The sequence below is a fragment of the Morchella sextelata genome (assembly GCF_020137385.1).
Source record: "Morchella sextelata strain SCLS chromosome Unknown scls_13, whole genome shotgun sequence".
Classification (NCBI taxonomy): domain Eukaryota; kingdom Fungi; phylum Ascomycota; class Pezizomycetes; order Pezizales; family Morchellaceae; genus Morchella; species Morchella sextelata.
The window spans coordinates 720,222-745,485 of record NW_025408628.1 but is presented as its reverse complement, the minus strand read 5'-3'; the positions used below and the strand labels follow the sequence as shown (position 1 = coordinate 745,485).

General features: G+C 45.0%; 8 protein-coding genes across 8 annotated transcripts; 6 read left to right on the top strand and 2 right to left on the bottom strand.

The window, feature by feature from the left end:
* Nucleotides 1–2,014: 2,014 nt before the first annotated feature.
* Nucleotides 2,015–2,968, top strand: H6S33_002588 (uncharacterized protein; the record flags this gene model as incomplete). Its single annotated transcript, XM_044833941.1, has 4 exons — nucleotides 2,015–2,096; nucleotides 2,178–2,629; nucleotides 2,687–2,833; nucleotides 2,882–2,968. The coding sequence occupies 4 exons, from the start codon at nucleotides 2,015–2,017 to the stop codon at nucleotides 2,966–2,968; spliced, it is 768 nt and encodes a 255-aa protein (XP_044692749.1).
* Nucleotides 2,969–3,125: 157 nt separating this feature from the next.
* Nucleotides 3,126–4,324, bottom strand: H6S33_002587 (uncharacterized protein; the record flags this gene model as incomplete). Its single annotated transcript, XM_044833940.1, has 6 exons — nucleotides 3,126–3,334; nucleotides 3,393–3,501; nucleotides 3,555–3,622; nucleotides 3,685–3,708; nucleotides 3,774–4,119; nucleotides 4,181–4,324. The coding sequence occupies 6 exons, from the start codon at nucleotides 4,322–4,324 to the stop codon at nucleotides 3,126–3,128; spliced, it is 900 nt and encodes a 299-aa protein (XP_044692748.1).
* A 1,689-nt stretch (nucleotides 4,325–6,013) lies between these two features.
* Nucleotides 6,014–9,907, top strand: H6S33_002586 (uncharacterized protein; the record flags this gene model as incomplete). The annotated part of the gene is made up of 1 exon (XM_044833939.1): nucleotides 6,014–9,907. The coding sequence occupies one exon, from the start codon at nucleotides 6,014–6,016 to the stop codon at nucleotides 9,905–9,907; it is 3,894 nt and encodes a 1,297-aa protein (XP_044692747.1).
* An 800-nt stretch (nucleotides 9,908–10,707) lies between these two features.
* H6S33_002585 (uncharacterized protein) lies at nucleotides 10,708–12,093 on the top strand (the record flags this gene model as incomplete). The annotated part of the gene is made up of 1 exon (XM_044833938.1): nucleotides 10,708–12,093. One exon carries the CDS (start codon nucleotides 10,708–10,710, stop codon nucleotides 12,091–12,093), a length of 1,386 nt encoding a protein of 461 aa, XP_044692746.1.
* A 973-nt stretch (nucleotides 12,094–13,066) lies between these two features.
* Nucleotides 13,067–16,648, top strand: H6S33_002584 (uncharacterized protein; the record flags this gene model as incomplete). Its single annotated transcript, XM_044833937.1, has 1 exon — nucleotides 13,067–16,648. One exon carries the CDS (start codon nucleotides 13,067–13,069, stop codon nucleotides 16,646–16,648), a length of 3,582 nt encoding a protein of 1,193 aa, XP_044692745.1.
* A 1,019-nt stretch (nucleotides 16,649–17,667) lies between these two features.
* H6S33_002583 (uncharacterized protein) lies at nucleotides 17,668–17,976 on the top strand (the record flags this gene model as incomplete). The annotated part of the gene is made up of 1 exon (XM_044833936.1): nucleotides 17,668–17,976. The coding sequence occupies one exon, from the start codon at nucleotides 17,668–17,670 to the stop codon at nucleotides 17,974–17,976; it is 309 nt and encodes a 102-aa protein (XP_044692744.1).
* A 1,521-nt stretch (nucleotides 17,977–19,497) lies between these two features.
* Nucleotides 19,498–21,514, top strand: H6S33_002582 (uncharacterized protein; the record flags this gene model as incomplete). Its single annotated transcript, XM_044833935.1, has 8 exons — nucleotides 19,498–19,895; nucleotides 19,957–20,086; nucleotides 20,148–20,441; nucleotides 20,523–20,739; nucleotides 20,795–20,868; nucleotides 20,943–21,171; nucleotides 21,230–21,245; nucleotides 21,304–21,514. The coding sequence occupies 8 exons, from the start codon at nucleotides 19,498–19,500 to the stop codon at nucleotides 21,512–21,514; spliced, it is 1,569 nt and encodes a 522-aa protein (XP_044692743.1).
* A 2,555-nt stretch (nucleotides 21,515–24,069) lies between these two features.
* On the bottom strand, nucleotides 24,070–25,102 carry H6S33_002581 (uncharacterized protein; the record flags this gene model as incomplete). The annotated part of the gene is made up of 5 exons (XM_044833934.1): nucleotides 24,070–24,279; nucleotides 24,332–24,444; nucleotides 24,499–24,631; nucleotides 24,702–24,915; nucleotides 24,996–25,102. The coding sequence occupies 5 exons, from the start codon at nucleotides 25,100–25,102 to the stop codon at nucleotides 24,070–24,072; spliced, it is 777 nt and encodes a 258-aa protein (XP_044692742.1).
* Nucleotides 25,103–25,264: the final 162 nt, after the last annotated feature.

Below are 25,264 nucleotides of genomic sequence, written 5' to 3'. Positions count from 1 at the left end.
ATACGTAGTATTCTCTAATTCTCGGCTCAAGAACTCAAATAGAAGACCATAACACAATCGAAGTGTATTCTAACCACTATGACTTCTCACAGTGCTAGAATTAAATGCCTCTTGTTAAGTAAAACTTAGCACGAAACCTCTCTTAAACTGGGTGGAAATATTAGGTAAGCAGTATTGGTGAGGTGAGCACAACGCCCGTGCTGACGTATAAAATCATGAACCATCACTCGACTCCGACATTTGATTACAGTAATTGATTTGATTATAGTACGTATATGTACGTTTACGCCGGATAATTGATACCGTAAACTTAAGTACATGTAGATGTGGTTTACCATCGCATTAAATCGATCGCGATCGCGATAAGTATCTTATTCACTAAGCAGCTTCAATCGCCATGACCTTCGCATTCAAACCCTAGAGTGATAATTATCCAAAGATCGGTTCACCTATTTTTTAATTAACTCTATGATTCTTCCTTATTTAACTTGCCTACATACCGTTGGAATTCACCTCAAGAATCTCGTTTGTCAATCATTACGTGCGTACTTTATTATTATAACGCTACTTTTAACATTCGCAGGAAAGAATGACTCAATTCAAGCTTATATCCATTTGCGTGCGATATATAGGAGATCTATTATGCAAGAAGTCGGAGAGAACACCGCGTACGAAGATTTGGTGTCTATTATGCACTGGATTATATGAATGTATTAGCGTGCACCCTCCCCGGCTACTACTACATGTAGTATACTATTTTCCGCCGGCCAACGTTTGCGTTACTGGGGCAGAGAAAACGAAGGATAGGGGGACACCAGATTTATCCTATACAGGACCCCTTACGAATTAATATTAGGATCTTAGCCCGAGGGCTTTAAATTCACTTTTGAGGAATATATGAACTAGGTGTTTTGAAATCTTGGCTACAATGCATGTTCGCCATATATATAGAAGTTACTCTATAGCAACAGGCAGCAACATTAGACATTGAATTGATCTGTGCTCTTCTAATTAACTTTTCATAAGTAGTATCAGGATGAAAACCCGTTGAAATCCTAGCTTCTTATTTAGAACCAGAAGCTTAGATTGAGAGTGTAGAAGCTCGGAGCCCTAGAGGCATCTTTGCCGGTAGAAATTACGACTAACGGTGTTAATACTTCGTATGTACTTCACAAAGATTAGAAGGAATTATACTCGCATGTATAGTGGGTCCATGTAATAGGTTTTAATCTATCTTTATTGATGATGAGAGGAGAAGTCTCGGTAGACGACCCCTCTTCCTTTATCCTATACAGTGATGACACACTGTCGCCACGCCATGATCTAGCTACAACTATCCATCATGTATCATCACGTGATACTAACTACAGTTGCCTCTTCTAAGTACTCGCTATTGTCTCTAACTAGCGCCTTGCAGTCTAACTAATACCTGGTTATATATCTTCTATCTAGAGGAGTTCATGATTAAATTTTCAAATTAGTTGACTCATACATGTGCATATGGGAGTAATTTGTACGTACTTACCTAGGCTCGTCCCCAACCCCTCAACTTCCATGCTTTACTGGTGAGCAGCTTGCTGCTAAGTAGGGGGTGGGTGTGGGGTTAGTACTTACCCACCAAAATTTTGGTGGATGCTCGCTGAGGGGCGCTCGCTGGGGAAGGGAAGGGGGGGGGCGGATTGGCCTATCTACATATTCCCACTTGCTTCCCATATTTGGTGGTAGCGCTTTCGTCGGATTTCCTAGTTTCATTGGTTATTTTGTTAAGTCCTGGCCCACAAATCAAGTTTTCTCAGACCTGCGTTTATGATACTGATTGTTGTGATTAGATCTACTAGATCTGGTTTAGTAGCTAGAGTAACCAATTATTTTAGAGTACAACCAAATTGTGGCGCAACGGTGACATCTTTGTTGCTGAGCCTCATTGCGCAACTTCAGGATTCACACGCACACGCAACTCTAACAACTCAAATATACACCCAACAATCGAGAGAAGTTCAATTGGTTACCGAAGATGAGGCCCGCTCTTAAGCTTCTCCAACGAGGGGGCTTCCTCAAACGAACGTTTGATGAGTTCAAGTCCGGCACTCACAAAGGTACGTCACCGGGTTGATAGCTATCGATACCAAAGGAATTCCTTTTTCCCAATTAAAACCATCTAACCTCACGGGCCACAGTATTTAGCATGCAGGGAGTGACTGGGAACTTCGATGATATGGAGATTCACTCCTTCCGCCATCCATCCTCCTTAGATGGGATCGTTACATTCTCCGACGCCGATATAGGCGGGTTCTCTAAGGTTAAGATGGATCTTGAGCCATTCCCAGCCAAAGAAGGGGAGGAGAAACAATTTTATGGCCGTTTTCACGGAAACGTCTCGATCGAGCTCCCTCCAGACAGGCCAAATGTTCAACGGTCTGGGTATGCTGCATGGCGCACTGTTGAGCGTGGGCGGTCCCTGTTTGGCAGGCCGTACTGGAACATCGACCCTTATGCCTTCTTGGCACTAAGAATAAAGAGCGATGGGTCTAAGTATTTTATCAATATACAGACGGAGTCAATAGTAGAATCAGATCTTCATCAGCACAGGCTGTTTTCTAAAACTCCGGGAGAGTGGGAGGTTATCCATGTATGTGCTTCCGGCGATTTCCCTTTGGGTTGATTAGGCTGACAATATCTAAACCAGATTCCGACCAATGAGTTTGTAAGGACAAATCATGGCCGAGTGACCGAACCGCAAGGAGAGATGCTTAGGGAGAAGGTCCGAACTATTGGTATCGGGTTGATTGACCGTATCCCAGGGCCCTTCGAGCTTTGCATCGATAGAATATGGGTACATCTTCTGAAAAGATTTGAAGCATATTTTACTGACATACACTAGGCAACCAATCATGCAGACAGTGTTCCCATGCCTAAACCACATTGGCAAGTACACAAATCACCAAAAATGATAACAGATATTGACTAGTCTTGGCCATGTAATTCGGAATGATTGTACAAATAGCGAAGTAGAGTAGCTACCATGTTAGTTTAACTGCCTGACAATCATAGTTTGATGTTTCATTATTTGCCTTAACTGGATATGCCATTGCTATGGTAAAGTAAAGTGATTGTGGTACATGTCATTAAACAGAACTCCATTTCTTTCCAGTCAACAGCTCGTACGCCTCTAGATACTTGAGGCTAGTATTCTTAGCCACATCCGCCGGCATCTCAATACCAGGCTTCCCATTAACCCCATTACTGGTTAACCAATCGCGAAGGTACTGTTTGTCATAGCTTTCTTGGCCTTTACCAACTTCGTACTTGGAGGCGAGCCAGAACCGAGAAGAGTCTGTATTACTACTATTAAACAAAAGCCTTTCTGAAAATGCTGAAAAAGAGATACTGACCAGGAGTAAGGACTTCGTCAACTAAGACTACTCGATCATTCTCGTCAAGCCCAAATTCAAACTTAGTATCAGCGATGATAATCCCACGTTCGGCCGCGTAATCTCGGGCCTGGTTATATTGGTAAGAATTCATTAAATATTATAATACGAGACTCGGAATACCTTTGTGTACAGAGCCAAAGCAAGCTCTTCGATCTGCTTTGCGTATTTTTCACCAACCAGTTCAGCCACTAATTTGCATTAGAAAGAAACCACTGAGAATTATGTGAGTCCCAAATTGATAAGATTATACCTCTGTCTGGGTGAATATTTTCATCTAAAGAATCAAATCTATTAGCTGGTTAAGAGGGAGGCAATTTTGGTTGAGGAGTTCTAGCTCACCATGTTCTCCTTGTTCTGCCTTAGTGCTAGGCGTGAACAATGGCTTCTCGAACATTTCGCTCTCCTTAAGTCCTTCCTTCACCTTAATTCCATGAACAGTTCCTTCTTTTTTGTATTCTTTCCAGGCGCTTCCGGTAATGTATCCCCGGACAATGGCCTCTACAGGAAAGACCTTCAACTTCTTTACGACCATGCTCCTGTCCTTTAGTTGGTTTGCATATTGCTTAATTGACTCTGGAAGAGCATCTAGAGAAGAGGAGATAAAGTGGTTTGGGCAAATATCCGACAAGACAGAAAACCAGAATTCAGAGAGGGCAGTGAGTAATTTGCCTTTATTCGGAATACCCTGTCACCAAATAATTCAGTAAATCATTTTCATAGAGGAGTCTTAGAGCGAGGGGCTCAACATTCGTCATAACCACATCGTATGCAGAAATCCTGTCAGTCGCAACGAAAAGTATAGAATCATCTGATAATGCATATACATCTCTCACTTTACCACGAGCAATGAGAGGAAGCGAAGCCTCGAGAGAAGTCTGAGTCAGAGCCATGATTGGTATGATTGACTGTGATACGTTGAGGAAAAATCGAAGTTACTCTCTGGTACCTGTATGCGTGTGCGGGGCAACTTTTTTTTAGCAGTAAACGCTAACCCTATTATGCATGATATTGCAGTGAGGCTCGAATTATAGTTGTTTCTGGATCAATGGCGAATGCGCACCTATGGGACCAGAAAAACCAGAAAAACCGCGCTGGCCCATTTGGAACGAATTTCAGAAAGAGTCTGCTTTCAATAGTAAGATTATATGACAAATAAACACAAAGCAGAATCATGACGTTTTTAAAAGGAACGGCTATTGCATTATGTACCACACTAAATCACGGCCTTGGCGCGCTTTTGTATTGCATGAGGAACTCAGGAGGGCCTGCATACATGTACCTACTCTACCAAGCAGACTAGCAATTATCCATTTAACCCTAACCCTACACCAGGTCAAACTACATGTATGTACTCGCGACAGGCATGAAGTACCCGAATATGCAGCTGCAAGTTTTTGGTGTATTTTTGACTTCTACTCCAATGGAAATTGCAGATTAGGACGTGCATTTTCGGGTACTTGTTACCTGCTGCGAGTACATACATCAGACATGCAGTGCAATCTACTAGCCAACCATCCTTGGCGCACAAATATCATTTCTAGCCACCAACACACATGGGCGAGTGGTCTAATGGTTAACCCTCGCCAAAGAACACCGCGAGGTTTAGCCCTGCTTTCGATCACAGAAGGCCAGGGTTCGACCCAGGGGTGGGAGTAGTGCCAGTTCGTCCCGGAACCGCACAGTACTTTTTGTTCTTTTTTTGTGTATGAAAGAAGAGATACTATAACCACCCAAAACGGTACCGCTTGGGGTCTTTTTTTATTTTGATAATAGTGCGCAATACCCCCCAGTATAAAGCCGCAGTTGAATTTGACATTCCGGGTGGCATTTTGGGTGAGCCCGTTGCCACGCAGAGGTCAGGGTCAGGGTTTCCGCTCTCGACCAATCAGAGGCCTCGAACCTGCGAAAGAATTAAGGGCAGTACATATTAGACTCGTAATTTTTTGACGTTTCCGGACTGGACTGGGTCTGCATACCACGAGTATGTACCTACATGTACCTACATACAGTACCAGAAAGGTTGGTGAGATTGCAGCGGGATTCATTAGCATGCTGCTTGGTTGCGGTATAGCTTTTTACAGTATTTCTAGCAACATGTGGAGTTAATTAGGTATTCTCACATGTATCACCAATTAACGGTGCAAATTACATTGCATTTTACCGTCTTGTACTTCCCGAACTCTGACCCGACCTGAGGGTTGGGGGGTAGTATTTGTAAAAATATGGCATTGCGACATCGGTTATGTATGGTAATTACTCATGTATAAGGGATGACTCATAGTTGGAATAAGGAGGCTTAGCGCTAGGATTATGTAATCAGGGGATCACGTGGTACTAAGAACTATCTGTATATAAGGAGTAAGAAACTCCCATAGTTGTCGCTGGAACTCAGCGGCGCAATAGTATCTTCTTTGCACTATAAACATATTCCTCACAAAGGTCACGTGTTCAAACCCTCCTCAAGTCGTCTATTCTCCCACACTCCAATTCACAGGTTATGAGCCCGGGTTCTGCCAAATAGAATCCGCACTACACCATCGCCACCTCGCTTAAACTCAAACAACACTTCATACAACATCATGCCTTCAGAAGGAGAATCTTCATCCAAGGCTGCTGAGATCAAACCCTCAGAGACAACAGCCACCAGTAACATTCGTCTCAAGTTTGATGGACTCCCTAAGCTACAAGGGCAATCCAACTACCAAACTTGGGCGAGTGCCTGGAGGATAACGTTCGACGCTGTAGACTGGTGGGAAGCGTTGAGCATCGAGAACCCCGACGAGAATGACACCGAACTCAGCAAAACCGAGATAAAGAAGGCTCGTAAACAAATGCACAGCCTTCTCATCTCTGCTGTATGCGAAGAAATACAACCAACAGTCGTCTCCGCCGAAAATGCATTCTACGCATGGAAGGCGCTCAAAGACCTCTACGATCGTGTCTCACCCAACACCACGATCACCCTCCTCAGCCGCGTCCTAGACACGAAGATGCAAGAAGGCGGATCACTGACCGAGCATCTCGCGACCTTCGATGCGAACTGGAATACTCTCAAGTCCAGATGCCAAAGCGCAGACCACAAACTCGCTCAGGCTCTCCTACCCCTCACCAAATCCAACGAAGCCATGGCGGCATTCCTCCTAAGTTCGCTACCCAAATCGATGAGCAACGTCGTCGACAACATCCAAACCAAACAGGATGTTACCTACGAAGACGTACGCCAACGACTACAGAACCTGGATGAGGTAGCCCCTCAAACAGGGAACAAGGTACTCCATACCAGGAGTACCACAAGCGACAAGGAATGCACCTGGTGCAAGAAAAGGGGACAGCCTTACAAAGGCCACGAGTACACGGAATGCAGAAAGCTCAAAGAACAGAACAAGAACAGAAAGGGAAGGAGAAAGGACAACTCGGCATCGGTTGTAGTAAATGACTCTACAACCACTATCTGTATGGTACGCCACGACATCTCCCAACCCCTTACTTGGATCCTTGATTCTGGAGCGACCTCTCACGTCACACCCTTCCAAGACCAACTCATCAACATCCGACCTCACACCGGCAATGTCCGAACAGCTGATGGAACCAACCACGCTGTCACCGGAATGGGAAGCGCTAGTTTCAGCTGCCACCTTCCCGATGGAAGTAGATCTTCCATTATCCTCACCGATGTGCTGTTGGTCCCAACCTTGGGAAATGTGGGATTGGTCTCCGAAACCGTGCTCGACAAAAAGGGATTTAGAACGGAGTCAGGAGGAGGAAACAAGTTGGTTACAAAAGAAAAGAAAGGAATAATTTGGGCAAAATTGGAGAAGGGACTTTGGAATGTACAAGTAGTTAGCAATACAGTTCGTTTGACCTCTTACGATGAATGGCATCAAGCGTTAGGCCACCCTGCGACACTAGAAAACTTGTATCACGACATTCAAAGGCTGCCTCCCAAACCAGAAAGTTTCCACTGCAGTCAATGTGCACTATCAAAAAGTGTACACAAGAAACCTGCACCAATTAGTACTAGATCCAAACGACCATTCGAACTAATCCACTCAGACCTATCTGGAAAGTTCAGTATACAGTCACAAGGAAAAGCTCAGTACTATATGTCCTTCATCGATGATTTCACCCGCTTCGCATGGATATACCTCCTGAAACAGAAAGAAGACGCAAAAAAGGCCATCAAGGACTACGTTACAAGGATCGAGAAACAGTATAGCACAACAATACTGAGATTCAGAACGGATGGTGGCGGTGAATACATCAACAAGGACATAACGAACTACTTCGACTCACAAGGAATAGTTCACGAACAGACTCCCCCATATACTCCTGAATCTAATGGAGTTGCAGAACGATTCAACAGGACAGTAACCACAATGGTCAGGTGCATGATCATGGACCATCCTAAGTCGTTATGGGGAGAAGCATACGCAACAGCTGTCTACCTCAAAAACAGGCTACCTCACAGTACGCTTAAGGGAAAGACCCCCTTTGAAGCCCTGAAAGGAACCAAGCCAAGTATACAACACCTTCAGCCATTCGGTAAAAAATGCTATGTCCACATCCCAGAAAACTCTAGGCCAGCAGGAAGCAAACTAGCACCCCGAGCGTATGAAGGAATCATAGTTGGATACTCAGACAGTGATAAAATATACCGTATCTGGATAGGAACACAACATAGGGTAATTGAAAGTCGGGACGTCACATTCCCCCCTCCTGAATCAGGGGAAGTCTCAGTGGAACTCGACTTCATCCCCAGCCTGAAACCAGAAACGGCAAATGCACCATCAGACGACGGATACGAATCAGAAGACAGGTCTGATCCAGAACCCGAGTCAAATGCAATCGAAGAGAACCGTACAGAAATGCCAGGATTGTTCCCGGAATCACCGGAACTGGTTAGAAAACCACCACCGGCTACACCAGACAAGGGAAAACAACCTGCCGTACCTATGGGACAACCGCGAGACCCAAGAGACAACTGGAAAAAAATTCCAGCACCAGTCGTACCATTCAAAGGCTTCAAAGAAAAACCACTTGTGTCAACGACACCCAAAGGTACACCACCACAACCTCCAAAACGATCAGATCGAATACGCCAGCGAAAAAATAGAGAAATTGAAATAGAAGTGCGAAGGAAGGAGTATGACGAGAAGGTAGTAGAACAACAGAAGTTACTTACAAGTTATATCGAAGATGTGAAAGAAAATGGCCCAGGAGACAAAGCCACTGAACAAGAATTAATCGATCAATACAAAGAAGACTTCAGACGTTATAGGGCTGAGTTAGACACGGAATATCAAGACGTATCCAAACTCCCCCCGAACTACCATATACACCTCGTAACAGAACCTTCCACCTTCAATCAAGCTATGCAGAGCGACGATCAACACCTATGGAAAAAGGCGATACAGACTGAGAAAGACGCCCTTGACAAAGCCCATACCTGGGATATTGTCAACAGACCATCCAACCGAGCAGTAGTCAAAGGAAAATGGGTATTCAAAGTGAAACACAATGCGGACGGAACAATCGAGCGGTACAAAGCAAGGTACGTTGCTAAAGGCTTCACCCAAGTACAGTACCAAGACTACGATGAGACCTTCGCCCCCGTTGCACGATATGATTCTCTACGGCTCCTACTGGCACTAGCTGCACACAACGGTTGGATACCACAACAAATGGACGTCAAGTCAGCCTTCCTGTATGGTGTACTCAAGGAGGAAATCTACATGGAACTGCCTGAAGGCTACAGGCAGGACAACAAGGTTTGTAAACTTCGAAAATGCATATACGGACTAAAGCAATCACCCCGTGAATGGTATGCTTGCCTAGCAGACTCTCTTCAACGGAAAGGATTCGTCCCAGCCAAATTCGACCCATGTGTCTTCATACATAAGAACCACCATCTATACATATCGGTGTATGTAGATGACATCATGATATTCGGACCCGACTCCCCATTCAGAAAAGAAATCAGACAACTACTCAAGGCAGATTTCGAATGTACGGATCTCGGTAACTCGAAGTTCATACTGGGAATAGAAATAACGGTAACCAACAACGGTATCACACTATCACAACGCGCATACATCAACAAGATCCTGGATAAATTTGGAATGAGTAACTGCAAACCAGTTGGCACACCACTCGAACCGAACCTCAACCTTCACAAAGGCGAACCGGAAGACCAAATCGAGAAACCAACTGAGTACCAATCCATAATAGGATCACTGATGTACGCGAGTATAGCTACCAGACCTGATATCACCCATGCCGTTACCGCTCTCTCCCAGTACTCCTCATGTCCAACCGAGGACCACCTACGAGCAGCCAAGCGAACTCTCCGTTACCTCAACGGAACCAAAGACTGGAACTTGTTCTACCCGAAGGGGAATACTAGAACACTCGACGGATTCTCAGACAGTTCCTACGCTTCTGTAACGGAGCCATTTCAACTGTCTGGTGTATGAGTACACACAGGGCCCGGTTACATGCTGAGAGTTATTGTTAGAAGCCAGTTGCACGGTGATATGCAAGTACCGGCAGTGTGGTTAGCTACCAGCTGTCAGAGTAACTACATTCCGGGCGCTAGGAAGAGGATCTATTCATGGGAGCAAGGACTGACGAGTCTATGCCTCGCCAGTGACTAGAAGACCGGCCAGAGTGAAGCTCTGATTGCCCGGTGATCCTCTGTATCCTCTGAGCATTGTAAGTCCGCCGAAAGGCAGGGACTATGCTAGGGAAGTCTACAATAAATGAAAGCTCTACAGCAATGATTAAGCTGACACCTGAGCGGTAGCTCATTCATGCAGGTCCTCGGTTGTGTGGTAACCAAGGCTGCAGGTGTTACAAAGGCTTTGACTAAGGGTGGTTGCCTTGGGTATCGGAAACTCCTGCTGACGCTTAGAGAAAAGCGGGGTAGCGGTGGTATTGTTTCCGGTACTGAGGGAGGGCCCACCGGAACTTAGTAAAGGAGTTAGGAGCAGAGAATAGAGGCCTTCGGAGTATAAGTACTCAGGTTCATTCTCGCCCTTCAGTCCTATTCTCTCGAGTCTTCATCAGAAAGAAAAAACAAAGTTCTTATCGGTAGCAGAGCCCTTAAAGATTATTGAGTTCTAGCGATAGTATCTTTGAATAAATCTGCAACCTGATTGTCTATCTTGCACGGCCGTCTCTATTCTATACAAATCTATTTCTCTTAGAAAGGACCCCCGTTACAGATAATCTTTAAGGCTCAAATCACCTTCAGATTATTCTTCCTCTATACAAAATGTCCGCCCTCTCGGCTCCAGATGCACTCCTTCAGATTAAATGGCAGCCGGTGCCCCTCCAGCTGGATGCCACCGGGCAGACACAGCTTGTCAAAAAACCCAGGACCGCTCTACAGACCTACATTCCCGGCTGTGAGCCTGCCTGGCAGGATACCGACGAGATCTCCGTCCAACAGTTCTTCACAGAGCTCCAGACCTACCTCCAACACAGCCTGCAGAATCAGTTGACCCGGGGCAGTCAGGCCCTACTCATTGTACAAGAGCGCCAGGCAGCACAGAATGCTCTGATGGCAGAGGCTCTTGAGTACATGAGGAGGGAGGTCAACTCTGTTCAGGAAGAACTTCGGAAGTATGTGGAGAGGGATGAGCTGAATGCCGATGCCATGGAGATTGAGTGGACAAACCCGGCTACTCCACCGGACTTTGTGGCCGAGATACAGAGAGCCCTTGATGAAGGAAGACTGGTGGTGGGTAGACCAGCAACTCCGGCACCAAATCCAGGCTCTAGGTCCTCGTCCAGGGCAGCCACCAGAACAATGCAGCGGAAGACCAGTCCCTTCGCAGCATTTCCGGTCCGATCCACTAGGAGAGTTATCCCTATTGTGCAGCCAGCGGTGGGGGCTTCACCCTTACCACCTAGCCGCTTCGGTGGAACACACCCACTCCTTGGAGGAGCTGACCGATCCTTTGACTATGAAGGAGAGTTCTTCTCAGGTGCCGGCCGAGCACCTCCCAGTCCGCTAGCCAGGAACCCGGGAAGGTTCACCATGTCTGGGGCTGCTCAACCAGTAGCAACCTCACCACTGGCCAGCAACCCGGCACCAGTAGCACCTGTGGCCCCTCCTGCTGCGGCCGCCGCTCCCCCTCCAGCTCAGGCACAGGGAGGAAGTGGCGGAAATCAGAACCCTCCACCTCCAGCAGCCCGCGCTCCCGCTCCAGGAGATTCGGATAATTCTGACAGCTCAGACTCGGAACCAGAAGGTGGTAATAGAAGAGATTGGCGGAGATACCTTAAGAAGAAGTTGGAGAAGCAACAGAAGAATCTGTTGGCAATGATGTCCCAGCAGTATCAACCTCCGACCACCTCCCACCCTTCTACTTCCACCAGAGCTCGAGAACCAAAGGCGCCACCACCCTCTAAGTTTCAGGGCAAGGCGGAGCAAGTGGAAACCTTTATCCGGCAATGTGAGAATGTGTTCTCCATTGAGAGCCTGTCCTTTACCTCTGAGGAGGTTAAGATCCGATATGCAGGCAATCTGATGGAAGGCGAGGCAGCGATCCGATGGTATGAGGCATACCACAATTCAATTGATCAAGCCTCCGCCAACCGCCTTGCTGGAATACCCTTACCCACACAGCCCGAGGAGGAATTGATCTCTTCCTGAATACTATTATTCAGCTGATGTGGAAGACTGGCTATGAGGGTCAGTTGGTGGATGATAAGATTCATAACTCCCTCCTCCCGGACCTAGGCATGAGTTGGGCTCTTTTTAACCCCAAGCCAAAGTCCTTGATGGAGCGGATAGCTGCTCTAAGAGAGTTAGGGCATACCCATGAGAGGTACCAAGGGATGGCAGCTGAGAAAGCGCACCCTCGGACCAAGAAAGATCCCCCCGCTCAGAAGGACCAGCAGCCTAAGAGGAAAAGAGAAGCTGCGAGCTCCTCCGGACCTCAGAAGACTCCAGGACCTAAAGACAAAGCGGTGGAACTAAAGGGTATCCCGGGGGATATTCTAGAAGAAAGAAGGAAAGCAGAAGTATGCTTGAAGGTATGACCTTCCGGTACTCCCTATTGGTAGAGTGCATAGACTGACTTGTGCAATAGTGCGGCAAGTCCAGACACAAATGGACCGATTGTTGGTCCAAGGAACCTACTGTTGTCCGAGTGGCAGCAGTGAGAGTACAAAAGCGGAAAAGAGGGAATGGCAAGTCCAACTCTCAGAAGAAGGCTAAAGTGGCTGCTGTAGTAGCAGAAGATCCACTTGTTGTACTCCCGGAGGTTACAGAAGATTTTGTTTTTCAGCCTGAGCAAGACTCGGACAATGAAATCATCTGGTAGAAAAAGTGTCTGTTTTAGTCTATGTTTACTAGTTTTCTTTTATATGGGTTTTTCGGTTTCTATGCTTTTCTTGAATAAATTATGACTGTGTTTCCGCCTATTTGATTGCTCCAAGCACTCTGAGGATGGGTTTAAGACCCGAAACAGCTGGTCTGTCAGTGCTCTACCAAAGTTATATTTGCTACAAGACACTTCCAAACCGCTACCAAAAAATTACCACACATCATACCTGCTATATTATCGCTTGGGAATAGAACCAAAGGATCTTTTTGATCTTAGTAGTGCCCGAAGCTATTAGCTATGTTGAAAAGACAAAGAGAAACAAGTCCAGAATCCGCTGTTAAGCAAAGAAAGTTGGAACAGAGGCTTCCTTCTTTACCAGTACATGGAAAAAGACCTATACTGAAGGCAGGACTGTCATGGACGGTCAAAGGAAAGGATGAAGGCGCCCAAGGGTCTTTCCTGTTTGACACCGGTTGTACAGGAGCTATCCTCAACCAGAGTTTTGTCAGAAAACATGGAATTCCCTTAGTGAGGCGGGATCAACCTCTGACAATGCTTGATGCTCAAGGAGATATCATGATGGGAGGAGGCGAGTATTACACTCACCCGGTCCGCATGACTATGGGAGATCATAAGGAGACACTCCGATGGGAGGTGGCTACACTGGAAGAAGGAATGACCGGTTACCTGCCAATTAGTTGGGCTAGGAAGCATAACCCGGACATCAACTGGGAACTCAACACCATGAGCTGGAGGAGTGACTACTGCAAGCAGAATTGTCTCCCAGCGGCCACCAAGATTGAACTGATCTCTCCGTACCAAATGTTGGAAGAAGAAGAGACAGTCTATCAATTGGTTGGTTCAGTATGGCATGATGAGGACGGAGGTGATATTGCTGAGAAAATACACCACCTATACCGAGATTGGGCTGATGTGTTCAGTCAAGAGAAGATTGAGGAAATGCCACCGCATTCTCATAATGATTTGAAGATCAAACTCTTGCCTGGCACCGCTCCCCCATTTGGCCCGCTGTACCCATGTTCCGCTCCAGAATTGAAGGCCCTCCGAGAGTACCTGGACAAAGAATTGTCTTCAGGAAAGATCTCTAGATCTAACAGCCCTGCTGCGGCACCCATATTGTTCATTCCTAAGAAGGATGGTACATTGCGGATTTGTGTGGATTACAGAGGTTTGAACAAGGTCACTGTCAAGGACAAGTACCCGCTGCCTATCATGAGTGAGCTCAGAGACAGGTTGTTCAAAGCCAAGATCTTCACAAAGATAGACCTGAAGAACGGCTTCAATTTGGTCAGGATAGCAGAAGGTGATGAGTGGAAAACCGCTTTCAGAACCCGCTATGGACTGTATCAGTATAATGTGATGCCATTTGGTCTATGCAATGCTCCCTCCGCTTTCCAGGCAATGATCAATGATGTGCTAAAGGAACTACTAGATGAAGGAGTAGTTGTCTATATTGATGACATCCTCATCTACTCGGAGACTGAGAAAGAACATGAGCTATTGGTCAAGAAGGTGCTGCAGAAGCTTAGGGAAGCTAAGCTCTGTGCCTCGATCAATAAGACATCCTTCCATGTCCGAGAAGTAGAATACCTAGGCTATCATATCTCGGAAGAAGGAGTATCAATGTCAGAAGACAAGGTGGAGGCAGTTAAGGAATGGCCGGTCCCTGAAAATATCAAGGCAGTACAGGCATTCCTCGGATTTGCAAACTTCTATCGCCGTTTTATTGAAGGCTTCAGTAAAGTTTGCAAACCATTAACTGACCTCCTGCAAAAAGACAAGAAATGGTATTGGACGGCAGCACATGAGCAGGCCTTTGAAGAACTCAAGAGGCTGTTCACAAGCGCTCCAATCCTTCTTCATTTTGACCCTAGTAGGAGAACGGTGGTCGAGACAGATGCCAGTGATTTTGCCAAGGGAGCGGTGCTCTCTCAGTATGGGGATGATGGGAAGCTACATCCGGTGGCATTCTATTCTAAGAAGTTCTCCCCTGCTGAGATCAACTATGACATTCATGATAAGGAAATGGGAGCTATTGTAGCCTCTTTCCGAGAATGGGAACACATGCTCAAGTCTTGTGAGCAAGAGATCACGGTTTTTACAGACCACAAGAACTTGGAGTACTTTAATTCTACCAAGGTTCTCACTAGGCGGCAAGCTAGATGGTCTGAAGACCTCGCAGGCTACAATTTTAAAGTTGTCTACAGACCGGGAGAAAAGAATGGCAAGACTGATGTGCTATCTAGGCGCTGGGATCACCGCCTTGGAGAGGGAGGTGAAGCTCTGCAGCCGGAGCCACAGATCTTTTTTAGGCCAGGTCAATTGGTTTTGGATCCTGCAAAGCTAGCGGCTGTCAGGGTGAATCAATTGCAGAATACATTCTTAGAGCGCCTATACACGGCTGCTAAAGAGGATAGTTTCTGGCAGGAATTGCACCGCTCCCTGGTTGAAAGGAAACCAAATTTGGACCAGAACTTGTCGGTCAAGAACGGTCTTATCTTCTACAAGAATAGATGGTATATACCCAAAGACAAGAAGCTTCAGATGGAAATACTGTCCGATACCCATGACTCTAAGGTGGCTGGTCACTTTGGCCAATTTAAGACACTTGAGCGGGTGAAAAACAACTTCTTTTGGCCCAACATGGATAAGGATGTTGAGGAATATGTCCGGAGCTGTGACAGCTGCCAGAGGAATAAGACCTCAAGACACAAGAAGTTTGGTATGCTCCAACCGTTGGAGATACCCTATCGGCCATGGACTTCCATCTCTATGGACTTCATTGTGGGACTACCGGAATCTAGTGGGTTTACAAAGATCTGGGTAATAGTGGACCGCTTTTCGAAGATGGCACACTACATCCCTCTTCCTACCCTCAATAAAACGGAAGATTTGGCTAAATTGTTCTTGAAGGAAGTTTGGAGACTCCATGGTTTACCTGATGACATAGTCTCGGACAGAGATAGCAGGTTCATCTCTCACTTTTGGCAATCTCTCATGAACCTCCTCAATGTGAAGCTGAAGATGTCCACATCTTTCCACCCCCAAACGGACGGTCAAACAGAAAGAGTTAATCAGACCCTGGAACATTACTTGCGGAGTTATTGTTCATATCAACAGGATGACTGGGCAGAACTCTTGCCTTTGGCAGAGTATGCTTATAACTCGGCGGTCTCTGAGTCTACCAAAGTATCGGCTTTTTATGCCAACTATGGATATGAACCCAGGACCAACTGGCCGGCCCCAAAGGAAGGAGTAGAATGGAACAATCCAGCAAGTGAGGTCATGATTTCTCAATGGGAATCTACCTGGCAAGGTATGAACGCCAGCTTGGGTAAAGCTAGATTAAGGATGGCCCGGTGGTATGATGCTCATGCCCTGGCACCGCCTGAAATCAAGCCCGGAGATGAAGTTATGTTGGACCGGCGCAATGTGCAAACAAAGCGGCCTTTGGGAAAACTGGATCAGAAGAAGATGGGACCTTTTAAGGTCTTAGAAGCTATTGGTACCCGTGCCTACAAGCTCTCTCTTCCCCCCCAAATGGGAATCCACCCGGTCTTTCATGTCTCTCTTCTGGAACCTTACCGAGCACCGGTAGATCCTGAGAGAAGAGTTCCTGTACCGGAGCCAGAAGAGATTGAAGGAGAACAGAACTGGGTTGTCCGAGAAGTAGCTGACAGCCGGGTCAATAAGAAAAGGAGACGAGTGGAATACCTAGTGCTGTGGGAAGGTTATGAAAACGAGGATGCTACATGGGAACCTTGGGAGCATCTCAAGAAGAGTGCTGAAGAAGCCCTTCGGGATTTCCATATGAGGTATCCTAAGAAACCCAAGGACAAGCGGATTGTTGGGGTGTAGATTTTTCCTTAGGTTTTGTTCCTTGCATATCACGGAGTTTCTTGTCATATAGATTGTACGGTAATAGAATGGTTATAGATCTCGGAGACCAAGATCCTGGAAGAGGGGAGTGGTGTAACGGAGCCATTTCAACTGTCTGGTGTATGAGTACACACAGGGCCCGGTTACATGCTGAGAGTTATTGTTAGAAGCCAGTTGCACGGTGATATGCAAGTACCGGCAGTGTGGTTAGCTACCAGCTGTCAGAGTAACTACATTCCGGGCGCTAGGAAGAGGATCTATTCATGGGAGCAAGGACTGACGAGTCTATGCCTCGCCAGTGACTAGAAGACCGGCCAGAGTGAAGCTCTGATTGCCCGGTGATCCTCTGTATCCTCTGAGCATTGTAAGTCCGCCGAAAGGCAGGGACTATGCTAGGGAAGTCTACAATAAATGAAAGCTCTACAGCAATGATTAAGCTGACACCTGAGCGGTAGCTCATTCATGCAGGTCCTCGGTTGTGTGGTAACCAAGGCTGCAGGTGTTACAAAGGCTTTGACTAAGGGTGGTTGCCTTGGGTATCGGAAACTCCTGCTGACGCTTAGAGAAAAGCGGGGTAGCGGTGGTATTGTTTCCGGTACTGAGGGAGGGCCCACCGGAACTTAGTAAAGGAGTTAGGAGCAGAGAATAGAGGCCTTCGGAGTATAAGTACTCAGGTTCATTCTCGCCCTTCAGTCCTATTCTCTCGAGTCTTCATCAGAAAGAAAAAACAAAGTTCTTATCGGTAGCAGAGCCCTTAAAGATTATTGAGTTCTAGCGATAGTATCTTTGAATAAATCTGCAACCTGATTGTCTATCTTGCACGGCCGTCTCTATTCTATACAAATCTATTTCTCTTAGAAAGGACCCCCGTTACAGCTTCAGACCTAGATGACAGAAAATCGTTCTCAGGATACGTGTTCAGACTAGGGAAGTCAGCCATCAGCTGGAGAAGCCGGAAGCAGAAATCAGTCGCAGTCTCAACAACAGAAGCCGAATACATGGCCCTGTCTCTCGCAGCTCGACAACTGGTATGGATTCGTAATGCCTTGCTCGAACTCCAACAACAATACCAGTACTTCATCCACGCCGACAACACAGGTTCTATCGAACTCTGTCGGAACCCACGCATCCACGACCGGTCCAAGCACATCGACGTTCACTACCACTACACACGTGAACAACTCGAAGCCGGAACCTTCGAAATCCTCTACGTCCCTACCGAAGACAATGTCGCGGACATAATGACCAAAGGACTACCAAAACCAGCTCACCAAAAATTGTCAGAATTGATACGATGTGGCAAGTGAGGGGAAGTGTAAAAATATGGCATTGCGACATCGGTTATGTATGGTAATTACTCATGTATAAGGGATGACTCATAGTTGGAATAAGGAGGCTTAGCGCTAGGATTATGTAATCAGGGGATCACGTGGTACTAAGAACTATCTGTATATAAGGAGTAAGAAACTCCCATAGTTGTCGCTGGAACTCAGCGGCGCAATAGTATCTTCTTTGCACTATAAACATATTCCTCACAAAGGTCACGTGTTCAAACCCTCCTCAAGTCGTCTATTCTCCCACACTCCAATTCACAGTATTATCTTGTAAATCTCACGCCCACCATGCATTGGTTGGATCTATAGAAGCTTCAACTCACTGTAAAGCACTGTGCACCCGTTAGTTTTGGCGCCGTACATATAACATTTGCAAGATGTTAAGAATTAATTTGATAGTGGTACATTCAAGTTTAGAAGCTTCTAATATATGGGTTATACGTTAACAAAAAGGCTTTCAATTTATCACTTACATATATGACCATACAGAGTATCGACGATCTTTCAGTATACGCATTAGGAGTTTTCAAGGTCTGATGCCACGAAGGGAGACAAGGTTTAGGCTTAAATTATAAACTTGCGTCTCAAACCCGGGCCCGAGAACTTCAAGATCTATATCATACACATGAGGCGAGTCAACTTAGATGAAAGATGGCCTTATACATGCCTCATAATACGTACATGTAGCCCAGGATTGCGTGGCCTAAGACGGGAAGATTTGAGTATCTGAAGTTACTGCGTACTTAAAAAAGTGATTAACAACATCATGTATGTGCATGTAGTACTTATATACGTATATCTAGAACCTAGAGTGCTACCTTTCGCAATTATTTAAGTGAGATACATACGCGTCCTATACCCAGATATACTTCTTTTTGACTTTTGTTCTCTTCATCCTTCTCTTAATACTTCTTCTTATCCCTCTTCTCATCTCTCTTCTCATCCCTCTTCTCCTTCTACTTCTCCTCCATCTTCTCTATCTCTTCATCGGCCCGTCTTCCTCCATTCCTGTACTCTTTACTACGCATAGCATTTCCTTGATACAGGATACTTCCTTAAATCTCAGTATATCTACTGCCTCTTTAACATTCAATTTAAAAGTCAAGCTCAGCTCTAAATCTCTCTACCTTCATTTCTCCAATAGCTTTTGTGCTCATTATGATGCCCGAAAGCTTGGTGTCTCCAACTACCCCAACAAAAGGGAGATGTCATACAAATCCGCATCCATCTCCTGCTGCTTGTCCATCAGTTGCAAGTAGCTCTGGGAATACCATCAATGATGTATCCCAGCCAACCACCCCAACTGATGTGAAAACTAGTCCTCCGAGTAAGATACCCTATCCTGCTTAGTTTGAAGTAATTATATATACAAGTTCTAGAGAAATTAAAACAAATAGTTTTGATTGTTACCATTTGTATTTTTGTATAAACCCATGTAGCGGTTTACTTAGATTTATGCCCTGAAAATTGTCAAGTGGATGAGACGTTCTAACAATGTCACTAAAATTAACAGGAAACTTCAACAGACCCCGGGGGAAAACTCTCTCTTCGCTTGATATTTTCTCAATCGCCCAAGACATTTCAGGTCCAACAAGGCTTCAAGGAAGGCTCTTGGAAGCTTTTAACGACCACAAAGCTCAACAGACTGAAATCCTTGCATCAGAGTTGCAATCAAGATGCAATATTGCCGAGGACGGCTCTAATGACTCTGGCCTAATTTCCATCAACCATTATGATTTCAGCTCCCAGGAAACTGATAGGGTTTCTGTTGATGAGGTTTCAGAAGAAGCCACGGATTCAACGGGAGATAGCCAAAATGATTTTGTTTCCGACGAGGACGTGAAAGACCTTGCGAGGCATGGACTACCATCTGCTTGTATTTTTGTAGCTAAGTATGTTCCTCTTTGTATGCCGCTAATATATTGGCAAACTAAATTATTTAACTTTGGGCAGTCTCGCAGCTACTCAGACCGACGATCAACTCATGAAGAGCTTGCAGTCCCACTTTGGAAAATTTGGAAGACTCCACGTCAAAATTCGTAGGGATACCAAAAGCAATCCATATAGCTTTTGCCAATTCGAGGTATGAGCTGCATACAATAGCCTATTCATTTTGTTAGTATTTCTGCTGATAAAAAACGAAGTGCGACGAGACTGCAAGATTAGCTCTTCGTGATGGTAGAAATGCTATAATCGACTCCACTGGTCGTCGTATCCGTTGTGAACCGGCAAAGGTTAACAGGACTCTCGTTTTAAGCAAAATGGATTGTAATGTTTTCAATGAAAATGATGCCCGCAAGATTCTTTTTGGATTTGGTGAAACCGAAACTATGGAATTTGCGAGGGATGGGGATACACTACCTGTGCGAGGAACAAAGGAAGGGAGAAGATGTTTTGTTAGGTTTGCTTACAGACAAGATGCTGTGGATTGCTATCAGGTTTGCCTCCTCTTTTAACACTTACATTAACATATCATCGCTATAAACTTGTACTCATATAAGATTCATTGAAACTTTTAGTATTTCCGTCATCACTGCGCATGGACTGCTGATTGGACGAGCAACTTTTCGGTGCCGAATGTCATTCCACGCATCCAGACCGTTGAGATTGATCCTGTTTCCATATTTATTGGAAAACTTAATCCGGATTCAATTGGGGAGAATGAGCTCAGAGCAAGATTCAGCAGATATGGCATGATTGTTGAATGCAATCTTGTGAACAGGGCCAGCAAAAACGGTGACAGAATCCTAAGCAGTTGGTAAATGATCATAATGCTAATATTACTATTCAGGGATTGGACGTAATGCCTTCGCATTTGTAAAATACGAAGCTGAAGAGATGGCCAATAGAGCTTTGGAAGAAGAGGTAAGTCTTGTTATATCTATTCATATAGCTCAGCCTTTTTAGACAACGATTTATACTAAAAAGTGATACGCTAGAACAATTCCCTATTCCTTGGAAAGCACATCCATGTTCAAAAACGCGAAATTCACAAAAAACCAATTCGCATGGCCCCTAATGGCCCCCGCCTTGGCGGTCCTGTGACAAATAATCAATTATCTCATATGGACCAAGTTAGACGATTTGGTGTCCCACAATCATTTCCATTCTCTATGGAAGCGGTTGCCGACCTTGCTGCACGCCTTAGTGTTCAACTCGCAGAACAACGTGATCATAGCCGCCGTCCGTCGGGAGCTTCAATGTTTTCTAACCAGTCTGTTATTAGTCAAATGCCATATGTGGTATGATCCAATTAAACGCTTTCTAGAAACCTCACTCTTTACTAACGAATATTTGCAGTACTCTAATGACCAAATGGTTAATAGGCATGGTGGATTTCAGGGGAATATTCCTGGTTTGGCATTTCACCAGCCCTTCCAACATGGGTATTCAGGATTTCATAATGGAGCAAGCCATCAGCCCATTACTCAAGAGACTCCTATTTCTCCACGGACTGTGCAGGCCACAACTCATACTCCTCAAGACCCGCCAGTTTTTCGCCAACAGGTAGATGATGCTTACTCGGGCGCATTTCCTCCGGCAATTGTGCCTCATCTTCATCAATTTCAACAGACTCAAAATCTGGTACCTCATCTTGCAATGATGGATAATAGCCATCATAGGGAGAGCGTTATCTCTATGTTGCCATATGATCCAACCAACTGTTATGGACAATACGGAAACGGTTACACAGCCCAGGCGGGATATCACATGCAGCCTAATCATCATCATGGCGGACCCTAGGGACGAAATTCAAAAGCGATAAGTACGCCATGCCAAGGACTAGCTAGCAACCAGGGAGGCTTCGGGCTACCTTGGCCAAGTATTATTTGATAAGTTGTGATTTGTTTTTCTTTTCCGGGTGGATTTTCAAAGAAAATATTGACGATTGTATTTGTTGACTTGACGACGCTGGAAGCGTGCAATCAGCAAAATGTGTTTGGTGGTAGGGCTTTGCGTAGTGTGCAAAGTATTCAATGTTTTTAGAACTCTTTTTCCTGAAGATCTTGTTGCAGGGTGGTGCTATGCAATGATTTCGAAGGGATCTTGCGGTTGGCGAGTTAGGACTTGGTTTTCTTTAGTTGATATACTCACTCATTCGGGCTTAAATTTCTTTGCTACGTAAATTTGTTTCTTTACTGTCACTGAGTTGCAGATATTTCGGACTTTCGTTCTCTTTAAAACGGTTTCAGATGATTGCTAGGACGCATGGAATACTAGATCTATAGAGATAAGACTAGATTCTATATGCAAAATAAATGAGAGATTTCATGCAGCTCTTGCCACGCATAAGCTGTTTGTGACTTGAATATAATTGGGCTTGTGCTCGCTAAATACGATCATGTACGAATAAACCGAGTGATATTACATGACTTAGCCATATTGTAATTCATTAATTGCATGCAATCTTATAGTTATGGCAATATCTCACTAAGCCCCTGAACTTCCCGTCTGCCTCCGCCACCTCTCGTAAAATCCAAATTTCAAGTAAAAAGAAAAGAAAATAAAAACAAAGGGAAGGTTAAACACTATCTCTAAGTCCTCCCCATCCATATCCCATTTCTCTCCTTTCCTCTTCTTCGTCCTCATCTCTCCCCTATTGTCTCATGCTCGCCCTAGGATTGACGCTAAGTAGGAATCTGGCTAGCTTTTACGTATTGTACATGGCTTAGGGAACATTCTAGTACCCTTCTTTTTGAAATGTAATATGTAAACTTACATGTAATTACAGAAAGCAGGTTCTTTTCTCTCTCTCTTTTTTTTTACTTGAATTCGTAGAGGATATTATATACATATTACTTAGTAGTGAGGAGCGGCCTCCGGCCGCATATAAAGTTAAACATCAGTTCGAGGAATACGCCACTCAGCAAAAGGGTTCGTGGTTTAGTTTTAATGTCAGTGCGCAGTGTGGCGCACCCGTAATGTTGTAATTAAAGTTGAGATTCAAAACAACGAAAAATATATAATATAGTTCGGGACTATATATAAAAAAAGATAGGTCATTGATCTTATTCTTCATTGATTCCTGGCACCATTGATCACTGGGAAAGTCTTCTCTTGGTTTTTTTTTTGATGGTCCGCCACGGTTACCTATGGAGAAATGACTCACTCCGAAATCGGAATCACGAACACTTTTGCAGAGTGGCTGTATATAAAGTTCAAGAAAACTCACAGCTCTGTTTAGTGGTTCGAATTGAAAATACAGCTCTGTGCAATAATGGTTCGAAATAAATATCAATATATTCCTCGCACGCAGTCAGGGCCACCTGCCGCTGTGCGGTATGCTGGGCCCCTCCTTGCTCGCTGAAGTGTTAGTTTCGGAAGAGCTTGAGAAGTACTATTGATGGATCCGGAAAGTATGGAGGTTTATAACATTAATGGTCAGAGGGGTTATTATATATCATGACAGAACTCGTGGTTTGATGATTTGGAAAAACATGCATGTCGTCTCCCTTAATGCACTCGATTCCGGATCCTGGTGGAATCAGTTCTTTGTCTATCGATAGCTGTAGCCCACCGGTGTTTATAGACAGCTGTAGCCTAATGGACTATAGCGATGGGAGGTAACTAACCAGTCAATAAAAACCTTTCGTGATGACAGAGATACCTGACTATTCTATTTATACATATATTTACTATTTAGATGAGCTTGGATGCGATATAAATAGTAGCACTCGTTAAAAATATTACCAAAACTTTAAGTCTGTATTCCCCAAAATTAAAAACATCTATCATGATCAACTGGACAATATAGTTTCCACCATCCATCCATGTGAAGGGCGTGTCGTCTTGATACAGCAAGAATTTGGTATCTTGGTGGTTTTTGGGCTTTCAGTAGCTTCCTGCCAGGTAAGTTTAAAGAGATCGAGTGCTGAATTTTGGTATGATTTTGGTGCTTGTGCTTTAACTTTCTCAAAAGCTATAGCCGAGCCCGCGTCACCCTGAAATGATTCTTTTTGATCATTTCCGCACAAAAATCTGAGCAAGAAATGTTGATATCTGATTTCCGAATTTACAAAGAAAGCCGAATCTAACGCCCTTTGCCAATCCCTTTCCACATCTAAACTAGTCTTTCTTCAATTCTGTCATCTCTTCGAAGACGCCATCCTTCGTGACTGTGATGATCTGGAGACCATCACCGACCTCAATGTGACGTTCGGTAGCGGAGGTGAATGCATCTTTGACGAGCTTGATAACAGTTTCCTTGGGAAGGTCTTCAACGGGCCTTTCTTGGGTACCGTTAGAGGCAGGGATGTATTGATTTTTGAATTCAACCTTTAGTGGAATGTTAGTCAAATTAAATCCCGCAAACCATCAGTGATATTACCTGGTTGTCTAGGAAAGGGACGATTAGCGATGAGGCAGCGCCAGCAGCTGCTCTTCGTTCACCTTCTTTTGAATAGGAACCGACGGGATCGTAGGAATAGAGGCGACCCTTGCCTAACACAACCTGTCAAACCAATATTCACGAAAACCCGAAGCTCGGAGAAGTACCATCTTTATCCAGTCCGGCAAGGATACAATGTGTGTATTTGGGGAAGAATCTGTTTCCATATAGAACAGTAAATAGATACTGTGCAGCCGCATTTACAGTCATGTTTTTCAGGTTGTGATTGAATTTAAAATCCTGCGAAAAGTAGTTTCGACATCATTATTAGACATTTTCCTACCGGGAGATAAGAGTAGAGTGCACTAACATTAACAGCCCTTGTCATTGTCTCTGCAACGTCCTTTGAATCCGCGCCAAATCCAACTGTAGCCAAGATGAGGTTGTTGTCCTCGCCTAGTCTGTATACCTTTCGCTCAGTTCGAGAGTTAATGTTGTAGCCGGAAGTGTGTCTGGTATCGCCGGCTAGCACGACGAAGTCATCACCGGTAATTCCAAGAATAGTTCCACCATTGTCAGTGTAGCTGCAGCAAGTAAATATTAGCTAGATGAAATACGATACTAAGGGTAATATTCAAAGATAGAACTCTATGCGGGAGCTCACGGGTTGAACGAGTGCTGCCTGGGAGCACCTGAATGGCCTCTGGATTGAGATGCTTCGAAAGAATATGCGGGATCGAACGATAGAGGCTCTACACTGGACAAGGACATGGCTGAGATGGTTATTCTGTATAATGTGTTGGATGGACAAGAGCTGTATACTGTTTGGCGGGGTGAATCGTTGGAGTTGCCTGCCTCTGCTGACGGGTGTGTTGAGGCTTTGTGGGCCGGGTAATGAATAGTCTTGGCCTAGAGCTTCAATTCAGTTCATGA